The sequence below is a fragment of the Jatropha curcas genome, chromosome 11, assembly GCF_041381405.1.
Source record: "Jatropha curcas cultivar XTBG-Jc1 chromosome 11, XTBG_Jcur_1.0, whole genome shotgun sequence".
In the NCBI taxonomy this organism is placed as follows: Eukaryota; Viridiplantae; Streptophyta; class Magnoliopsida; order Malpighiales; family Euphorbiaceae; genus Jatropha; species Jatropha curcas.
The window spans coordinates 24,036,374-24,055,647 of NC_143161.1; the positions used below are offsets into that span (position 1 = coordinate 24,036,374).

The 19,274-nt window shown below is 32.9% G+C and overlaps 1 protein-coding gene and 1 non-coding gene across 2 annotated transcripts; one reads left to right on the forward strand and one right to left on the reverse strand.

Moving 5' to 3' along the window:
* The first annotated feature begins 4,008 nt into the window (after positions 1-4,008).
* On the forward strand, positions 4,009-4,115 carry LOC119370934 (small nucleolar RNA R71). Its single transcript, XR_005178493.1, has one exon. It is a non-coding gene; the product is annotated as a small nucleolar RNA R71 (small nucleolar RNA).
* A 4,961-nt stretch (positions 4,116-9,076) lies between these two features.
* Positions 9,077-17,387, reverse strand: LOC105641172 (uncharacterized). The gene is made up of 10 exons (XM_012225657.4): positions 17,075-17,387; positions 16,906-16,971; positions 16,059-16,239; positions 14,969-15,165; positions 14,765-14,815; positions 13,625-13,716; positions 13,234-13,295; positions 11,299-11,411; positions 9,539-9,643; positions 9,077-9,440 (listed from the first exon to the last, which is right to left on the reverse strand). Exons 1-10 carry the CDS (start codon positions 17,306-17,308, stop codon positions 9,303-9,305), a joined length of 1,239 nt encoding a protein of 412 aa, XP_012081047.1. The 5' UTR covers positions 17,309-17,387; the 3' UTR covers positions 9,077-9,302.
* Positions 17,388-19,274: the final 1,887 nt, after the last annotated feature.

The window sequence follows — 19,274 nt, forward strand, 5'->3', positions numbered from 1 at the left end:
ATCGATTTTCTTGGACCATTCCTTTCTTGATTAACCAACTGTAGTCTCTAATATTTTCTTGATCTCCCGATTTATCGCTTCTACTTGTTCACTTATTTGTGGATAATATAGGGTACCTACACGATGAGTAACACCATATTTTAAAAGAAGAGAGTCTAAGTACTTATTGCAAAAATGCTTATCTCCATCCATGATTATTGCCCTAGGGGTGCTATGCGTGTAAAAATGTATTTCTAGATGAAGTTTATCACACTTTTGGCATCATTATTGGGAAGAGCAACAGCCTCTGCCCATTTAGAGACGTAATCTACTACCACTAAGATGTATTAGTTAGAAAAAGAAGATGGGAATGATCCCATGAAATCCAAACCCCACACATCAAAGATCTCCACTTCAAGAATGTTGTCTGATGGCATCTCATGTCTCTTGGAGATAGTCCCTCACCTTTGGCAATGATCACAAAGATGAATAAAGTTAAAAGCTTTTTTATATAAGTTAGGCCAATATAAATTGCTTTCTAATACTCGTGTCACTGTTTTGCTTGCTCCAAAATGTCCTCCATATTCCATTGAATGACAAAAACAAAGAACACTTTCCATCTCTTCTTCCAGTGCACATCATCGAAAGAGTTAGTCACTATAATACTTGAACAAGAATGGATCCTCCAATAGTAACATTTAAGATCATAAAAGAATTTTTTGTCTTTTATTGATAAGAAAGGTTAGGAGGAATAATCTTGATAGTTGACTATATCCACATACCATGGGGCCTATATACTTGTTAGAAGAAGAAGATGTTCATGGGGAAGTCTTCATTAATTTGTATCGCTTCAAGCTTTTCTTCCCCTAACTCAAACCTCGACAAGTGATCAGCTACAAGATTCTCAGCTCCTTTCTTATCATAAATCTCCAAATCAAACTCCTGTAAAAAAGGAACCCGACAAATTAGTCTAGGCTTTGCATTTTTCTTTTCTAATAAATATTTAATTGTTGAATGATCAATATAAACTATTGTTTCAGCTCCAATTAAATATGCTCTAAATTTATCAAAAGCAAAAACAAAGCTAGAAGCTCCTTCTCAGTGGTGGTATAATTTAATTGTGCATCATTCAATGTATGACTCACATAATAGATGACGTGCAACTTCTTTTCCTTTCTTCCTAAGAACAACTCTTATTGCATGATCACTAACATCACACATGAGTTCAAAAGGTAGGCTCCAATCCGTTGTTGCAATGATAGGAGTTGATATCAATTTCTTCTTCAAACTGTTAAAAGCAACTAAACACTTTTCGTTAAAATCAAAATGAGCATCTTTAACCAATAAATTACAAAGAGATTTTGTGATTTTTTAGAAGTCTTTGATAAATCTCCTATAAAAACTGGCATGGGAAAAAAAACTTCTTACCCCCTTTACTGAATTTGGAGGGAGTAGTTTCTCAATTACATCTAACTTGGCTTTATCAACCTCAAATCCCTCTTTGGAGATTTTATTCCCTAATACAATACATTCACTAACCATAAAATGACATTTTTCCGATTGAGAACAAGGTTAGTATCTTCACATCGTTGCATCACTAGAGAGAGGTTATAGAGACAAGTGTCAAAGGAAGAATTGAAAATTGAAAAATCATCCATAAATACATCAATGAATTTTGCAACCATGTCAGAGGATATGGACATCATACACCTTTGAAAGTCGCAAGTGCATTGCACAACCCGAAAGGCATTCTCCTATAAGAAAAAGTACCATAAGGGCAAGTCCAAATAGTCTTCTCTTGATTCTTGGGAGCTATAGGTATTCAGAAATACCTTGAATAACCATCTATGAAACAACAATAAGGATACCCTACAAGTCTCTCAAGCATTTGGTCAATAAAAGGCAAAGGGAAGTGATGTCTGCGTGTTGCTTTGTTTAATTTTCGATGATCAATACACACACGCAACCTGTGACAGTTCCAGTCGGAATCAACTCATTATTTTTATTAGAAATAACTATCATACCTCCCTTCTTTGGAACGGCTTACGCGGGGCTTACCCAACTAATATCCGAGATTGAGTAGATGATACCTGCATCAAAGAGCTTAATGATTTCAGCTTTTACTACCTCCTTCATGTTTGGATTTAATCTCCTTTCATGCTTGATTAAAGGCTTGTAGTTATCTTCCGTCAAAATATTGTGCTTGCACACACTTGGATTGATCCCTTTTAAATCTGAAATAGTCCACCCTAAAGCTTTCTTATACTTTCCTAAAACCTGCAACAACTTTCCTCTTGATCAAGTGATAAGTGAGAAGAAATAATAACATGTAAAGAATTATTCTCACCTAAATATGCATATTTTAAATGTGAAGGAAATTATTTCAATTCTTACTTAGGTAGTTCACTTTTTTCCTCACTTTTGATGCATTGTATGTTAATGTTTATGTCACCTTTATCTATGGCCAATTTATCTTTAACATGCGAGTTGTCTTTTACACAACCATCAATAATATCAACTCTAAAACAATCATTAGAATCCACGGGATATTTACAAGATTTAAGAACATTAACAACAACCTCCTCTTAACCTACCCTTAAGGTTAACTTACCCTCATGGACATCAAACAAAGCTCTCTTGGTTATAAGGAAAGGTTGACCAAGGATGAGTGATCCTTCTCTATCTTCATCTATATCAAGTATAACAAAATCAACTGGAAAAATAAAATTACCTACCTTGACAAGCACATCTTCTATAATACCTCTTGAATATTTGATTGATCGATCTACTAGCTGTAGAGACATCCTTGTAGGTTTCTGCTCACCCATTCTTAGCATCTTGAAAACTTCATATGACATAAGATTGATGCTTGCACCTAAATCAACTAAACCTTTTTCAAAATCAAGATTTCCAATATTGCAAGGGATAGAAAAACTTCCTGGATCTTTTAACTTTGGAGGTAATTTGTTTTGAGTGAATGCACTACACTCCTCCATTAACATTGTTGTTCCTTGATCATCAATCTTCCTCTTCTTAGAAAGGATCTCCTTTAAGAACTTCATATGGCTGGGCATTTAAGTAAGAGCTTCAGCAAAAGGACTGTTTATTTAAAGCTTTTTGAAGACATCAAGAAATTTGAGGAAGCTTTTATCATCTTTTGTTTGCTTGAGCCTTTGTGAAAAAGGGATAGGTGGAACATAAGGCTTATCTTCCTCTTTCTCTTCAAGATCAATGATGGGAGTCTTCTTCTTTTCCACTTCTTGCTTGTCTAATTCCTTTCTAAGTGGATCCTCTAATTGCTTCCCATTCCTCAAAGTGATAGCTTGTACCCATTCTTTAGGATACTTCTCAATGTTACTAGGTAATGTACCTTGAGGTCTAGAAGCCATCATATTTGCAAATTACCCCATTTGGATCTCCAAATTCCTTATCGCAGCTTGTTGGACTCCATGAATTTCTTGAGTTTCATTTATGAATTCTATGTGAGATTTAGAAAGAGCATTGAGAAGATGATCGTGCGTCTTTTTCTCTTAAGGAAAACCTGGTGGTGCATTTCAAGGCATTGTTCAGATTCTCATAAGAAAGATTAGGATGATTCTGTAACCTGTGATCATAAGAGTTAAATTATGGGTAATTTTCCTTCCTTGATTCAACAAGTAGTTTGCTTGCTCCAAAGTTTGAGCCTTAAGATTGTCCATCACACACTTCCCAACTCCATATTGTCCATTACACCTGTCACATGTTTGCAAAATAGAATTAACAGAGTTAATGGTCAATAAATCTAATTTCTTTACCATATTGTCTACTTTAGCATTTAATGCGATGATGGCATCAATCTTATAAATTCCTGCAGGCTTCTTTCTTTCGGAGGCATTTTGGTAATGGTTATTGCTTGCCATCTCTTCTAACAAAGCATAGGCCTCGTCAATCCCCTTTCTTTCAAAAGAACCTCCAACAACAACATCCAAAGTTATCTTCGTGTTACGAGACAATGCATTATAGAAAGTTTGAACATGTAACCACTTGGGTAGGTTATGGTGTGGACACTTCCTCAACAAATCTTTGTACCTCTCTCAAGCTTTAAACAAACTCTCTTGAACATGGTGAGCAAAGGTCATTATCTCATTTCGAAGCTTTATGATCTTGGAGGATGGAAAGAATTTCGCCAAAAATTTTCAAGCTAGTTCTTCCCAAGTAGTAAAACTTCCAGTAGGGCATAATTGCAACTAAGAACACCCTTTATCCCTTAAAGTGAAAGGAAATAGTTTCAATTGTATGGCATCTTCAGAAACTCTGTTTTGCTAGAATGTATCACAAATCTCCATGAAATTTGTGATGTGTGCATTAGGATCTTCACTAGGCAAACCCTATACTAAATCAAGGTGGAGAGCAAATGAATAATTGTCGGCTTGATCTCAAAATTGATAGCTTCCACCCTAGGCGTGGTGATACTGGAAGTGGCCCCACTAAGAGAAGGGGTTGTGCAATCTCACAAGGTGCGAACAGCAGGTTGAACCACTTGATTGAATTTATTTTGCGGATTTGGTTATTCTTCCAATAGTGGATTCTCCAAGTGTGTTCTCGTTGTCTACCTCTTCTCATAGCATTATTTCTATGGCAAGTTCTTTCGATTTCTGGATCAAAACCTAGAAGTTCAACTCTACAAGATCTTCTTTGCAAGTGTACGAAATCACAAACAAATAATAAAGTGTGAGTAGAGTATTGTCCCACGAAAATTGTGAACGAGAACCAAAATTATGTTATCCTATTATTATTTAAACAAAATAAGGAGAATAATTTTAAGAAATAAATTTAAAAAAAATGAAAGAGAATAAAAAGAAATCAAGCAAGATAATTTGATGATAACAAATCAAGGATTAAAGACTATTAGGGATTTTGACTTCACTTAATTCTATCCAGTTTATCCTATTAGTTTGATAATCAATTTTTAATTGTTCAAGGGGAAACAACCCTAAAATCACTAACAAGTTCTCCCAATGTATTATTAGCTATTTTAACCCGGTCTAATTATCTATTTTCCAATAGCGCAATCAAACATGAATTAAATCATTAAGTTTTATGGTTATTTATGAATTCATAATCTAAGAATGTTAATTTATGAAAACCCCTATGAGTCAAACCATATAGCTTCTGCATCAACATAATAATTTAATTTAGGAGTGAAAATGAGCCGAGCCGAGCCAAATATGCTACTATTTTGGCGTGGCTCGACCAATACATTGTATTGTTTGAGATTGGCTTAAGCTCAAGCCATTTTTAAAGAAGTTTGATCAAGCTCAGCTCAAATTACAATAAGTATTATTGAGCTCGGCTCATCTAACTTGGTCATAAAGAAGCTTCTAAAGAATGACTTGATAATGGCTTTATATGTGACGTGATTGTGCAGTTGTAGTTTGAGTTGACATGATGTGATAGTATCAGAATTCCATTTGAGTTGTAGTTTGCTTTACTTTTTTTTCTCCTAATTTCTCTTTAACCGTACATCTCCTTTTGCATAGATAATTGGTAAAGGCACAGCAGGTAAAAAAAAACTATGCTACTTGTATTCCATGCATCAACTAGTTGTAATATTTAAATAATTTATTTTTAAAAAATCAATAAAACTCGTGAACATCCAAGTCGAGCTTTTATTTTTTCATGCTCGGCTCGTTTGTAGTTCAAGCTTATGTTTCTAATCAATCTTGGCTCATGTACAATATGAATGGATTTGAATGAGCCGAAAACCGAGCCGAGCTCAAGCCGATCTCAAACTACTCAGATCATTTTACACTCCTAATTATATTAAACTCAAATAAACTTGTAAATAATTCCATAGTCAACATGAACATTGAAAAATAAAACAAGATTAAGAATCTAGAAATAAAAACTAGTAAACGAATAGCGTGGATGGCTTCCTTGAATTTTTACACAAACTTGAATGTTCGAAGTCTTAAAAGAAAGAAAACTATATAATAGAGCAAAAAATTTAAAATCCAAGATAAGAAAATTGTTGTAGTGATCTATCTTTATATATACTTCATAGGGTGTCGTTGAGTCTAAGTAGGAAACTAGCTGGCCTCATTAGGAAGAAATATGATTTGATTAGAAAACTGATTTAATCTAGTATTTCTTCCCAATTATGAGTCTCCTTTGATAAAATAGGGCTGAAACTCAAACAAGGTAGGTGTTCTACTATTTCCCTTGCAGCTCCATGCACAAGACATGCCCAGGCTTCAATTCTTACACTTGCTAAATAATTAAATTTGGCCACTTGAAATTTCAACTATCTTGGAGATACGTCACACGGCCATGTTTAGCTCTTATTTTCTATTTTCAGCGCCAACCTTCTTTGATGCAAATCTTTGCTAATTTCCTGCTAAAAACTTATAAAAACAAACTCTTCAAATCAAGCTTAGTAAAAATCAAGAAAGCTTTTTTTAAAAATATAAATAAATCAAAATAAAAATTAAATAAAATAATGAAAAAATCATACAAATCGTAATAAAAATTATATTAGAAAAAACTATAAAAATAACACCTATTACATCGCATTAAAATATCCTAATAAAAATCAATTGATAAACAACATATGCCACAAGAAAACAAAAATTTGTATTTTGGGCAAATAGACATCTTAATATTGCATTATAATATTTCAAACAATTTGTAATTCTAGAACATTCAATTTGAACATTGCTAAAACTAATCCTCAAATACACTGAAATAATGAATCGATCATTAACATTATTCATTGAAACCTCTTGACTACCAGAATTAAGTAATTGAAAGAAACGGCAAAATAATGCACGATACTGAAATTTATACGCACAAAAAATTACTTACTTTTCAATACTAATATTTCTAGTGAATAATTAGTGAATCATTTCTTTCTCATACTCATTTTCAAGGGATTCATAATTTGTAAAATTACTTATATTAAATGAAAAATACTTTGTAAAATTAGTGATATTAGATGGAAAAGGAAAAGGTAGTAAGATACATATATGTAAAAAATGAAAGAATGAAAACCTATATTAGGGATTAAATAATAAATGAAGTTTAGAATAAAAAAGTTTCATATGTTCTCCCTGTTCTAAGAATAACAAACATCATAGTGAATGAGACAAATATATAGGAATAAAGTCCTACTACCAAAAAATTGACGATACTAAAAATTAGTTCATAATTAAAAAGGAATATAATGATTAGAATAACATATGAAAAAACAAAAAAAAAAGTTACCTTTTTTATATGAGAAATGTGTCCAATGGCTAATAAACACAAAGGTAAAATTAAGTTTAAGTAAAATTAGAAGGAAAAAAAAAAAAAAAAAGAGCAAAGAATCAGATTGAGAAATTACTTGTTATGGATACAAGCAACTCATACAAAGCTTCCCAAAAAAGTCCTTATAGAATGCAATAACGCTTATGATTATTCAATTCTAATTAAGCTCTCAATCCTCAAAATTTAATTATTAGTTACTAAAAAAAATCAGGAGTTCCATGAATAATCAAAACATGCAATTTTGGATCATCAGCTTTAATATCTAGCAATTCAGTATAAGCATAAAATAAAATATGACATAGAACTGTGAATATTCTAGAATATTTATTTTTCTTGGAGTGCAGTCATCAAATTTGTATAACAATAAAGATATTTAGCTGGAGTTGTGCCTGGCACAACATGAATCTCTATATATAGAATGTTCATGGTTAGATGATACTGAATTTGAATTTAAAACTTACATTTTCTCTCCTGCTTTAATTATGGGAATCTGACAAAACCTCAGCCCCAAATAAAGTACTTCAATATAGTTTGATCAAATACAATCCCATCACTCGGATGCCTAACCTCCAAAATATTTTTCCCCAACACATGCAAGCCTTTTATCGTTGATGACATATATTCTCTGGTGGAGGAAAAAACTGCCGGCGAAGGTTCCTTAGGTAGCCGTTGGGCGCCTCTATTGCACCGAGCTCGCCAGCTATTGGTCACTGCTAGGGGAAGCTTGTGCTGGGCCTCTACGCCCTATGTGTCGTCGTTTTCATGATTTAATAGACTATCTCTTTTATGGGCTGGATCCCTGAAGACCTTTCTCCTTCTATGTATCTCCTATTCCATAAAAGTGTACGATTCCATTAATTTATTCAAATCAAACTGCATGCTACGTATTTAAATTTCGAAATTTTTATTTTTGTGGACAGGGGAGGCTACACAGTATTGATTAACACCTAGAAGGGAAATTTGCTTCTTAAGCAATCTGTCGCTCACTACGCGTCCTGTGATGGCACCGATGCAATACATGTGGTTTGGAGTACGCCTGATTAACCATCGGAGAACTTGCAAACTTCATAGACGGTCCTCAAACCCAACTTAAGTCTATTATAGGTTTAAGTCTATTATCAAATTCCCATCATCAAAGTAGAAGATAGTATAAATTTCAAATTTAAATTCAATATTGCTCTCTATAAATTAAAAATCATGAAAGATATTATGAATATTTCATCTATAGATATTCTAGTTGAGTTAGGTTCAACTTGAACTATTTAGCATCGCTATTTATACGAATAGAGATATATAATATTATAAATGACACAAATTCCAAGACACATAAACTTGAATGGAATAACATTTATTATCTCTCTCTCTCTCTCTCTCTCTCTCTCTCTCTCTCTCTCTCTCTCCTTTTTACTGCTTAATCTTAATGAAAATAATCAATACAAAATATAAATATTAAAAAACCACTGAGATATAAAAATTCAAAGTTAATGTCAAGAAATTAGATAAAAGTAGAAAATTATTTTTCTAATTTTTTATTTATTTCAATATTTTAAATTTTGAATTTGTTACTAGAACATTCTGTTCAAAAAACTTATATTTTAAAATGTGAAAATATTTTTTATTTTGTTAAATAAAAATTAAATTTAATTACCGAAAATAAAAATATAGTTTTCAATTGACCCTAAATTCAAATTGAACTTGATTGAACACAATAGAAATAAATCAGGGTCCAACATAAAGTAAAAAATTTTCTCAAAATCTATTTCAAAATATTATCACTTCCAAAATTGCAAATTAGAATAAAAATACTAAGAAATTTAAAAATAAGATGCAATTATAACTCGCAAAATTTCAAAATTTCCAGTACATAAATCTATTAAACCTAAAACAAAGTATGGGTTGTGTATAAACTATATTAGCTATCAATGAAGTACGAGAGGTTCCATTTTCAGAAGCATCAAGTGCTTTCTCTGCTCTGATATTTCCAGCAATTCTCCATTACATTACAACCTACTAAATATGCTCAAACCTCAAGTTGTGTTTCAAGCTAGACAACCTTTGAACCCTCTTCTAAGAGCACTTTCATTCAAATTCTTTCCTATGAAGACAAGCTTGTTTATTCTCTTCTCATTGAGTCCCCATGGCTTGCCATGGCAGCCATCTAATATAGAATGCACACCCTGATAGAAACAACATTAGGAAAGAAATCAATTTAGAGAACCACTAATGTATTATTGGAATCCAAACAATAACACAAAAAAAAAAAAAAAAATAGTACCTGAAAAATATAACGTCGATCAGAATCAGTCACCGATAATACCCCTTTCATTCTGTACAGGTCCTCACCTTTTTCTTCAATCAACCTTTCAAGCCAATCATCAACCTGATCAATTGACAACCCTAGTTAATGTAAAGAATCATTGATGTCACTATCTAAAATTTCTTTTCAACAAGTCCATCAATTACATAGAAGCGCACACTACAATACAATTTATTAGTCGGAAAGAATATTCAAACTGATGAGGAGGATGGCAATTGTTAGTAAAAGCAAAAAAGTAAATCAGATCAAGCAATGAAGCAGCAAGAGCAGGTGAAGGTTATTGGAATCAAGCTAACCACCTCTCCTCTATCAATAAATATTACAACTGAAAAATAACAATCCCCACCTAATAACTTAAGTCGCTTTCCACATCAACTCCAGCATCACCACATACTTCTTACCCCATCCAGCACTTCCAAGTTTCCAATCTCTCTTTAAAAACAGATGGTTTATTTCCTTATATATATGTCACCAATTGTCTCTCTAAAAACACAACAGAAAACATCCTTTACACTAAAAATAGATGGAGCCAGAGTCCCCAGAAATCCTATTTGTGAAGGCCCAATGTCTTCAAAGACATGAATTACATCTAACTGATAATCAAATGTCAAGAAATATGAATTTTTGTTGAAAAACCCAGCCTATGGAACCTAACTCTCCCTCATCATCACTATAAAGCTGTGACACTTTTGTTATCACACTAGCAAATTATTTTGATAATTTTTTGATTTAACTGTAATGAAACATGTGAAGGCATGGTCTACAGTAAGTAGCGCTGTAAATGAGCCAAGCCGCTTGTGAGCTGCTCGAGTATTTGGTAGTTTAGTTGTTGACTAGGAAATATTTCCTCTCCCTATGAGAGGGAAGCTGTGGTAATAAGAAAGTCTGGAAAAAAAGAGAGGGAGAGAGAGAGAGAGAGAGACAGAAGGAAAATTCTTGCGAGAAAATTTTGTTAGAAATGAAGAAAAAGAAAAATTGTGTTCTTCGTTTTCATGTTCTGAGCACTTTTTTCTTGTTTTTCTGTTTGTTTTATCTCCCCTTCTCTGACAAACTGTTTAAGAGCCCCCCTGATCTTCGAGGAAACTGTTTAAGATCTTTTTTCTTTCATCAACTAAAATCATCTTTGAAGGACCTAGACGTATCTGGGAACTATGAGATCTGTTGAAAGAGCTTGTGAAATTCTATATATTGCAGAAAATACTTTCTAGGGACATAGACATGTTTAATTAAAATAATAAACTATGGAAAATTTTCCTTTGTCAAGCTACTACTGCTAAGCCTTATCCCAAACTAATTGGAGTCAGTTACAAAAATCCTTTGTATCTATTCTACTTTGTTTCTTGTCAAACTTGTTTCTATTCTACTTTGTTTCTTTGCCAAACTAGTTCTGATAAATTTAAAGGATTGCTAAAAATTGAAAATACACTTTAAACTATTGTCATTGGCCTAAAAGAACTTCTAAAAAGTAAAAGCGTGAATCACAAAATGCTTTTTAAGCTTTGTCTTAATATATATTTCAGTCCTTACTGTTTCAAAATAAAAAATTTTAATCCTTTACAGGTTTAGTTCATAAAATAATTAAACTTTAAAACATTTCAGTCCCTCAAAAATCTTTTGTACTTCTCAAGAGTATGTGTGTGTTTGTGTTATATCTCTCTCCCTATGCATGCTATAATATCAATTCATTTAGAAAGCCATCTAGTTCCTTGGTACTTTACCTCATCAAGGTCCAAATTTCCCTCGGAGACAATACTGACACTAGTGACAGTAGAATCATGCACATGGTCATGATGAGATTTACATTCCTGATGATGATGCCCTTCGTGATACTCTGTAACATTAAACTATGAGGAATCAATACATAGGAACTGTTTCATATGCGCCCATGTAAGGGAAACTTAAAATGTGATGAAAAAACAAAACATATTCTATACAAATGGAAGATATGAAGCATTAGTGTATTAAAAAATGAAACAGAAAAACAATTAATGTTTTGCTAAAAATAATGGCAGCAGCAGAAATCAAAGGCTATACTAGATGACAAATCGGCACAAGAGAACTCATTGCCAAGGCTCCTTCCAATCATTCAAGGGAAGAAGTTCAAAACAGTTGCCTTCCAAACAAAATGAGGATATGAACTCATGTAAAAAAGCAAAGAATAAAACCAATTAATTTTCCTTAATCTAGTAATGGAAACAAAGGCTCCATCAGAAGAGTCATTGGCATAAATCTCATGTCCCTATACAAAATTTCTGTTCCTTTGAATCATAAAGGGGATGGGAGCAATATTATAAACTTGACTCTTAGAAGTTTGAACAGCTAAGTTGTTTGGCTTTAAGGTCAAAGCTTCTTTTATGAGAGAACACAATTTTAAATGTTTTTGAAAGCAGTTTCAAGATTGTTTGCTTTTTCTTGAAGCTTTTTTATGATTCGAACACATGAAATTAACGCTTTCAATATATCATTTCTCTCAACAACTCAATAATATTTAACAAACTCTAAGGCCATTTCAAATACCAGTCCTGCAAACATTGGGTTCTAAAGAATCCAAGATTTATTTCGTTCATAAAATCAAATAGATCATTCAATAGTTATTCCATGGAACAGAATAGCTTTTCTTCACTCATATATACAATTTGTGTTTAAGAAATTTAGAAAATATTTAGTTCATTTTACAAATTATGACACATTTATAATTTCAACCAAAACTAGGTTATTAAATAGTTTTTCCACGTAACTAAAGTTTGAACTAAAAACCTAACTATTCGAATTCATGTTGTTCCATGAACCAAACAAGGACCTAATAACATATTAAATAACAGGACTGGAAACTACAAAGAAAACAGAAACAATGTTGTGGAATTGGTTTGGATAGGATAATTAGCTGCCATTCCACCAACTTTTTAAGGCCATCAGTAAAACCATCAAATCAACAATAAACAATACTTGATAAACATAAGTTGAAAAAAAAATTAAATTTACAACATATTAACTTCACAAAATAAACAAGACTCACATGAAAAAGCTGACGGTCACTTTTTATCTCATAAATAAATGATTCTTTGAAAATCAGAATTAGTATAATACTGAAGATTATGCTATCCAAGGTGCGGAGTGAGTCACAAGCTTGCTTGAGAACTAAAAATAGGGCAGCACTTATGTTTTTGGAAAAAAAAAAAAGGTGAGGAATGGCAAAAACAGTCATTTCTCATGTTTCATGTTTCATGTACCATTTCCAGTTGATTTGTGGAAAAATGAAAATGATATAACAGTAGGCTAAAATCCTATCATGACACAGATGATATATTATAAAACAGATATCAGCATCATGGATAGTCAAAAGCCATAGAGCATGTGCACATATTTGTGCATAATCCAGGCAACAAAAACTTGAAAGAGCATAATTTTTAGCCCAAAAGAATCTAATCGATGCAACAAAAAGTTAGGGAAGATCAAATTACTAGAAGCTAACATTTTTATTTGAATTCACAAAATTCTCTCAGCACCTTGTTTGCCACCAATAAATTACAAGCTTTTAATATTAACCTACCAACAAGGGGAGAATAGTTTCCTAATCTGAGAAAGAAAGACAAATAATATAGAAAAAAGAGGGAAGCGAAAAAGAAGAAAAAAAAAAGAAAAGAAAAGACAACCTCGTGCAGTGTGTTGATGTATTGCACCGCAAGAATTTTCTATATGAACTTCAGAATCAATCCTGCAGAAATCAAAAAATAAAAAATAAAATAAAAATAAAAAAGAATGAAATTAGCATTACACAGCAGGTTATGTTTATGCTTTACAAACTTACTATACAGTCCAAAAATATAAATCCATATGAAACGTGAAATTAGTATTAATCAGCATGTAACATGTTTATGCCTTACAAATTTATTATACAGTCCTAAATCCATATGAAGTTACACAAATATGATAAGGAAATAAAAAGAAATACAATACCATATGAGAAATTATGATTGAAAAAATAAACTGATTGCAAGAGAAAGATATGATGGGATTACTAGGTGAAGCAGAGCAGATAGCAACCTTTCAAGATCATATCCACATACTCCCAAGACAAAATCCACGTCAACAGATCCATATTTAGACAGCAAAAGTGGTGCCATCCCATTAATATGCTGAAAAAAAGAATTCAAAAAAGGAACCAGAAATTTAATGATACCTTTGTGAGAATTAGACCAAATGTCCGAATAGAAATGAAAAGGACTAGTATTAGGGAGTCAAACCACTACATTTCTGTTCATAGCTTCATGTTAAATTGTCAAGGCTAAAGTTATGTGATATGCAATTAGCATCTCACTAAAATAGGGAACTTTTAGACTTCAAATGTAATAGTTTTTGGCCACACAAGTAAAATGGATGCTTATGTTCAGGAAAGGAAACATAAGATCAAAATAATTCGAAGAGAAAGTAGATGACGCTTGAAGCATCAGATTCGGTTAATTCCACCGCCGCTTAGATTAGCTTAAGGATTAAGCTCTACAGCAGTACATCTCTTGGCACCACACAAACACAATAAACAGAAACCACGTGGTGTCATTGACCCAAATCAGACTAAATTCAGTCCAAATTAGCCGCCATTGCCCTGAATTTTCTAAGGCCATTAGCAAAATCACACAAATTAACAATAATTTAATAATTGTAAGTTCAAAAGAAAAAGGAATTTTAATAAAATATGTAAGCTATTAAGTGAATAGTAACTTAAGACTGTGTTTGGTAAGCAAGAAGGGGCATATTTATTTCTCATGCTGGTCAGAGTTCAATAACTACTTGGAAATCAAATAACTTCAGGCTACTATGCAGCTGCTTCTTACCACAACAAGAAATGAAATGAGTCCAAGTTGTCAACGTGTCTTAATTGACAAGAGGAAAATGTGACTTTTAACATATCTACCAAATCACTTTGTCCTTTTACATGATGCAACTGTTTATAAGCTAACATACCTCACAAGAGATTGCATGAAAAGAATACCCCAAGTTAATTTGATGCAACTAGTAAACAGATTTGAGATAAAATATTTATCGTTTTTAAGACTAAGAAAATAATAATTAAGAAAAAAGAACAATCACTAGTAAACCCATCCTCTCATATCGCTCTTCAACATTTTACTCCCATTTTTTCTTCATTTAAGCCAAACTCACGAAAGTGTGCAGGTTAACCCTTACCTTGATTCTCTTTGTCAATCTCTGTAATTCACTCTCAGACACCAAATCTATCTGTCAAGAACAATAAAACAAACAGCTAAATATGAGAATTAATAATGTCTAAACATGTTGAAAGCATGTAACTGAGTATCAGGAACTGGAACAGTAAGCCAAAGTGGTAAACTAACAATAGAGGCCAACACTATTAAGGAAGAAATTAAGTACCTTGTTCAGTATAATACGGTCAGCATAAGCAATTTGCTCTACTGCCTCATTCACCACAAATCTGGGCTTAACTTCATTTAAATGTTGCATGGCATGTTTGGAGTCCACCATAGTAACAACTCCATCCAATTTCACATGACGCGAAAGTAGTTCATCAGAACAGAATGTTTCTATGACAGGGCCAGGCTTAGCTAGTCCTGCAGAAAGGATTCCATTAACCAGCGAACTGGCAGAACTATTTAGAGCATCTCCAATGCTAATGTGGATTGTGGCTGATGTGTCATGTGAAATAGGAGGTGTGAACGATGATGTGGTTGAATGTCTATTTATGAACAATGAATTTTAAAAACTCTCTCCAATGTATTAGTTTTGAATCTTCTTCCATTCTCTTTTTTCTCTCTTTTCTGGTCTCACAATTAATATGCAACCAATCACCAAAGAGCAATAAATGTTAACGTTGTCTAAAAGACCCTCTAGAAATAGAAGGTGTAATAGATAATGTCTATTGATTTTTTTTACACATCAGCTTGATATCCTAAATAGACATTAGCATTGGACAGCATTTTTCAAAAAGTCTTTCCATTTTTCTGATGTGGCAATGGAATAAGAGCAACCCACATTTGCATTCGAGATACTCTTAGTACCATATTGAATGCATTTTTTACATGTTGATTTTGAAATTTTACTTCAACAAGTCTACTAATTCCAACATAAGAAACATACATTCGATAGGAGAATTAAAAAGATTATTATAAAACTCTTCCAGGAACAAGGATGAGAAGGCCATAACTGATATGAGGCTCCAAGAAATTGACCCAAATATTTAAGCATAGAAGAGAAAAAATAGATCCTTTATCAAGTAAAAGTAGTTAATCATATAAACATACCATTTTTGCTTTCTCGGAAGAAATGGGATACCATAGTTTTTGAAAACTAACGCTGAGATTTGGACTATGAGAGGTTAATAAAACATCAAACGTTCAAGCAGAACTGTTTCAAGATTTGGGTGGGCGAAATGTGGGATGAGGGGTTTAATCATATAACTATGGTTCAAGACTAAAATATAAACAAGTACTATGATTGTAGTTACCTGTGGTTTCAATAATGATGTGATCAAATTTCTCTCTTTTCTTCTTAACCAACTCCAAAAGCATTTTAACTAGATCTCCCCTCACAGTACAGCACAGGCAACCATTGTTGACCATAATTATATCTTCACTTGCAGACGAATGGCTAGCAACCAATGATCCATCAATATCAACTTCACCAAACTGCAAATGCACTAATTAAAATGAGCAATAAATAAAATCAATCCCACTAGTTTGCAGAAATCACTACACTCTTAGCAATTTCCAATCTGGATTCTGAATCATGGACAATCACTGAACTTAACATGCAAACACCCATGACAATGGAACAAAGATTTTTAATCTGACAACCCTTATATTCTTTCACTGGCTGGATTCTGAATCATGCATCAGACTGCATTTTGACATCCAAACAACCATGGCTATGGAACAAAGAATGTCAATCTGATAAACCTCATATGGTTTCACAGCCTGGAAGCTTTCAATGTCAGAATGGAACAATTTTAACTTTCTATAAAATGGAAATGGTTATCATGGTACTGTAAATGCTTTTCGCATTTTTCTATATGCAAAAATTTAATTATTACACATTTTTCATTAGTGATAACCATACGTTTTTGTTTATAGGTGCAAACCAATTAAGCAACCATGCATACGTATATGTGTATGGTGCAGAAGAGTGGTAATGTGAAGAATTCGCAAGTTTTAACAAAGTATATTGTACTTTGTCTACAAATATAAAGTGGGTATGAAAAATCCTAACAAAAAGAAAAACCCAAAAAGATTGTTACGTGAAGTTAGATATAGAGAGGACAGAATATATATTCATAAGAGATTAAGATGTTAGACCTCATTCTCTATCACTGCAATCCGCTTCCCATGTTGAGCAGTCAGAATATGATTCAGAAGAGTGGTCTGCAATTTTTAATTAAAAAAATCCACGAAAAATTAAAATCAATCAAATAACTTCGCTTGTAAAATATGGCTGTGTAGAGTCGTCATAAATAAAATGAGTCACCTTTCCAGAGCCTAGAAAACCAGTGATTACTGTGGCTGGTACGCGATTTTCCAGAGCCAGAGCAGCGGGACCACCTTCTTGAATACGGGAATCGACAGAATGAATGCTTCTGAGGAACTGGGAAACCGGCGAAGATTTTAGGAGACTCTGCCGCAGAAGTCGGTGGAGATTGCTGGGCGATGTTCTTGAGATTAGAAACCGGGTGGCCATTTTGAGTGTCGGAGAAGAGTGCATGCCTCTGCCCGCGAACCTAAACCCTGAGGGTTAGGCAAGAGAGAGCATTTCAATTGGTCTTCGTTTTATACGTTTTAACTGATTTAATTTTTTATTGTGTAAATTAGTTGGTTTATCTTATTTACACAAAGAGTAGGACTGGACCTCAAATGACAGATGGCAGGTCTTGAATTCGCGTGAATATTTAAATATTATTTTAATAATTATTGTAGTTAATTATGTTATTATTTTTTATAAATTATTATGAATAATTAAATGTTTAGGAAGAAAAATAAATAACGGTAAATATCAATAATTTTTAACAAACAAAATTATAATATTATTTGAAATATCATAAATATTTTTAAATATGTTATTCTTAGTTAATTCTTCAATAATTTTTAACAAACAAAATTATAATATTATTTAAAATATCATAAATATTTTTAAATATGTTATTCTTAGTTAATTGTTAGTTATACAAAAGTAAACAACACTAAACTCATAATATAAATGGATATACTCGATATATATAACAAATCAATTAATTAATATTTTATTTGTAGTACATATCAATTGCTAAGTATATTATTGTCACGACCCGTTTCCATGGACCGGACCGGCACTAGAGCTCAGGTAAGCTTAAGGCCCCCGAGGCCCGTAGTAAGTCTAAATTATCCAATATGTCTACCTATCTTTTCCAATTTCATCAAAACAGTAAACCCATATACAAACATCTGGCCCAATCTCAAATAACACATAATGTATAACTAGGGCCTATTCACAATAAATTATAATCACATTATGGGCTTACTGGTTCACTTGCAGCTAATTACATAATATTTAATTTATAGTGTAGTGCTAACAATAAGTCCAACATTAATACACAACCCTATAACTGCGGAGTTCAATAATAATCTGATAATCGAATAATTTTATACATCCAAAATTAAATAACAGAAATATAAAGTTTACATTTATAACTCTGCGAAGTAGATTGCAGAGCTTCAGTCGAATCAGCTGCTTCCTAGTACCTGGGAGGTTTGGAGAGAAGGGGGTGAGTTTTGCAACTCAGTGAATAATAATAAATAATACACACCACATACAGTCAAGCAAAATGCAACCTAGTATACTGAATGAACACACAACAGTCAATCATATGACATTACATCAGCACCCACAAACAATATCACCTTCAAATAATCACATCACGTGGAAATTAGTCAGTGGAGTCACCGAAACCCCCGATGAGCCATCCTCCCACATGGCCCATCCTCTCACGTGTGCACCAGGGAGCCAATCCCCCATTCTGGCCGACCGGTTTAATCCTCACACAACCAGTCCTCTCATTATTATTATTATTATTTTTTCTAGTCTCTCTTTTCTTTCTTTTCTTTTTCTTTTTCTTCTTTTTTTTTTTTTCTTCTTTTTTTTTTTTTATCAACAGGAGGCAACCCGGTCGTCTCCATCAAATCTAGATCATCAGGCGCTCACAACAGGAGGCCACCCTGCGGGCTGCGATCAGATCTAGATTATCAGGTGCACCCAATAAAGAAGCCAACCTGTGGTTTTCCATAACACACAAATCATAGCGGTAGGTGCACACGGGGGCGCCGATCTCCCGTTTACCCGGCCAAATTTCATATCATATTCAGGATCCATATCACATTTACCATTCTCACAAACCCATGGTGACCCACTTCATCCCAATTCCACACAAACAAATCACAGCATAGCCACAGCACAAATAATCAGACAATTCATTCATCATAAACACCAATTTCATCCAAATGCACAATTATATATAAGTATAATTATAGTGATCGTAACATAATATATATGATAAAATACGTATAATATATTGTAATTATATAAATAAAAATATAATGTTTATAAATAAATGTTATGCAAATGCAGTGTTGATATGCATTATTTATTATTACTCACAGTGATGGAGAGCGAAGTTCTAGCTTTGACTCTGTCCTGG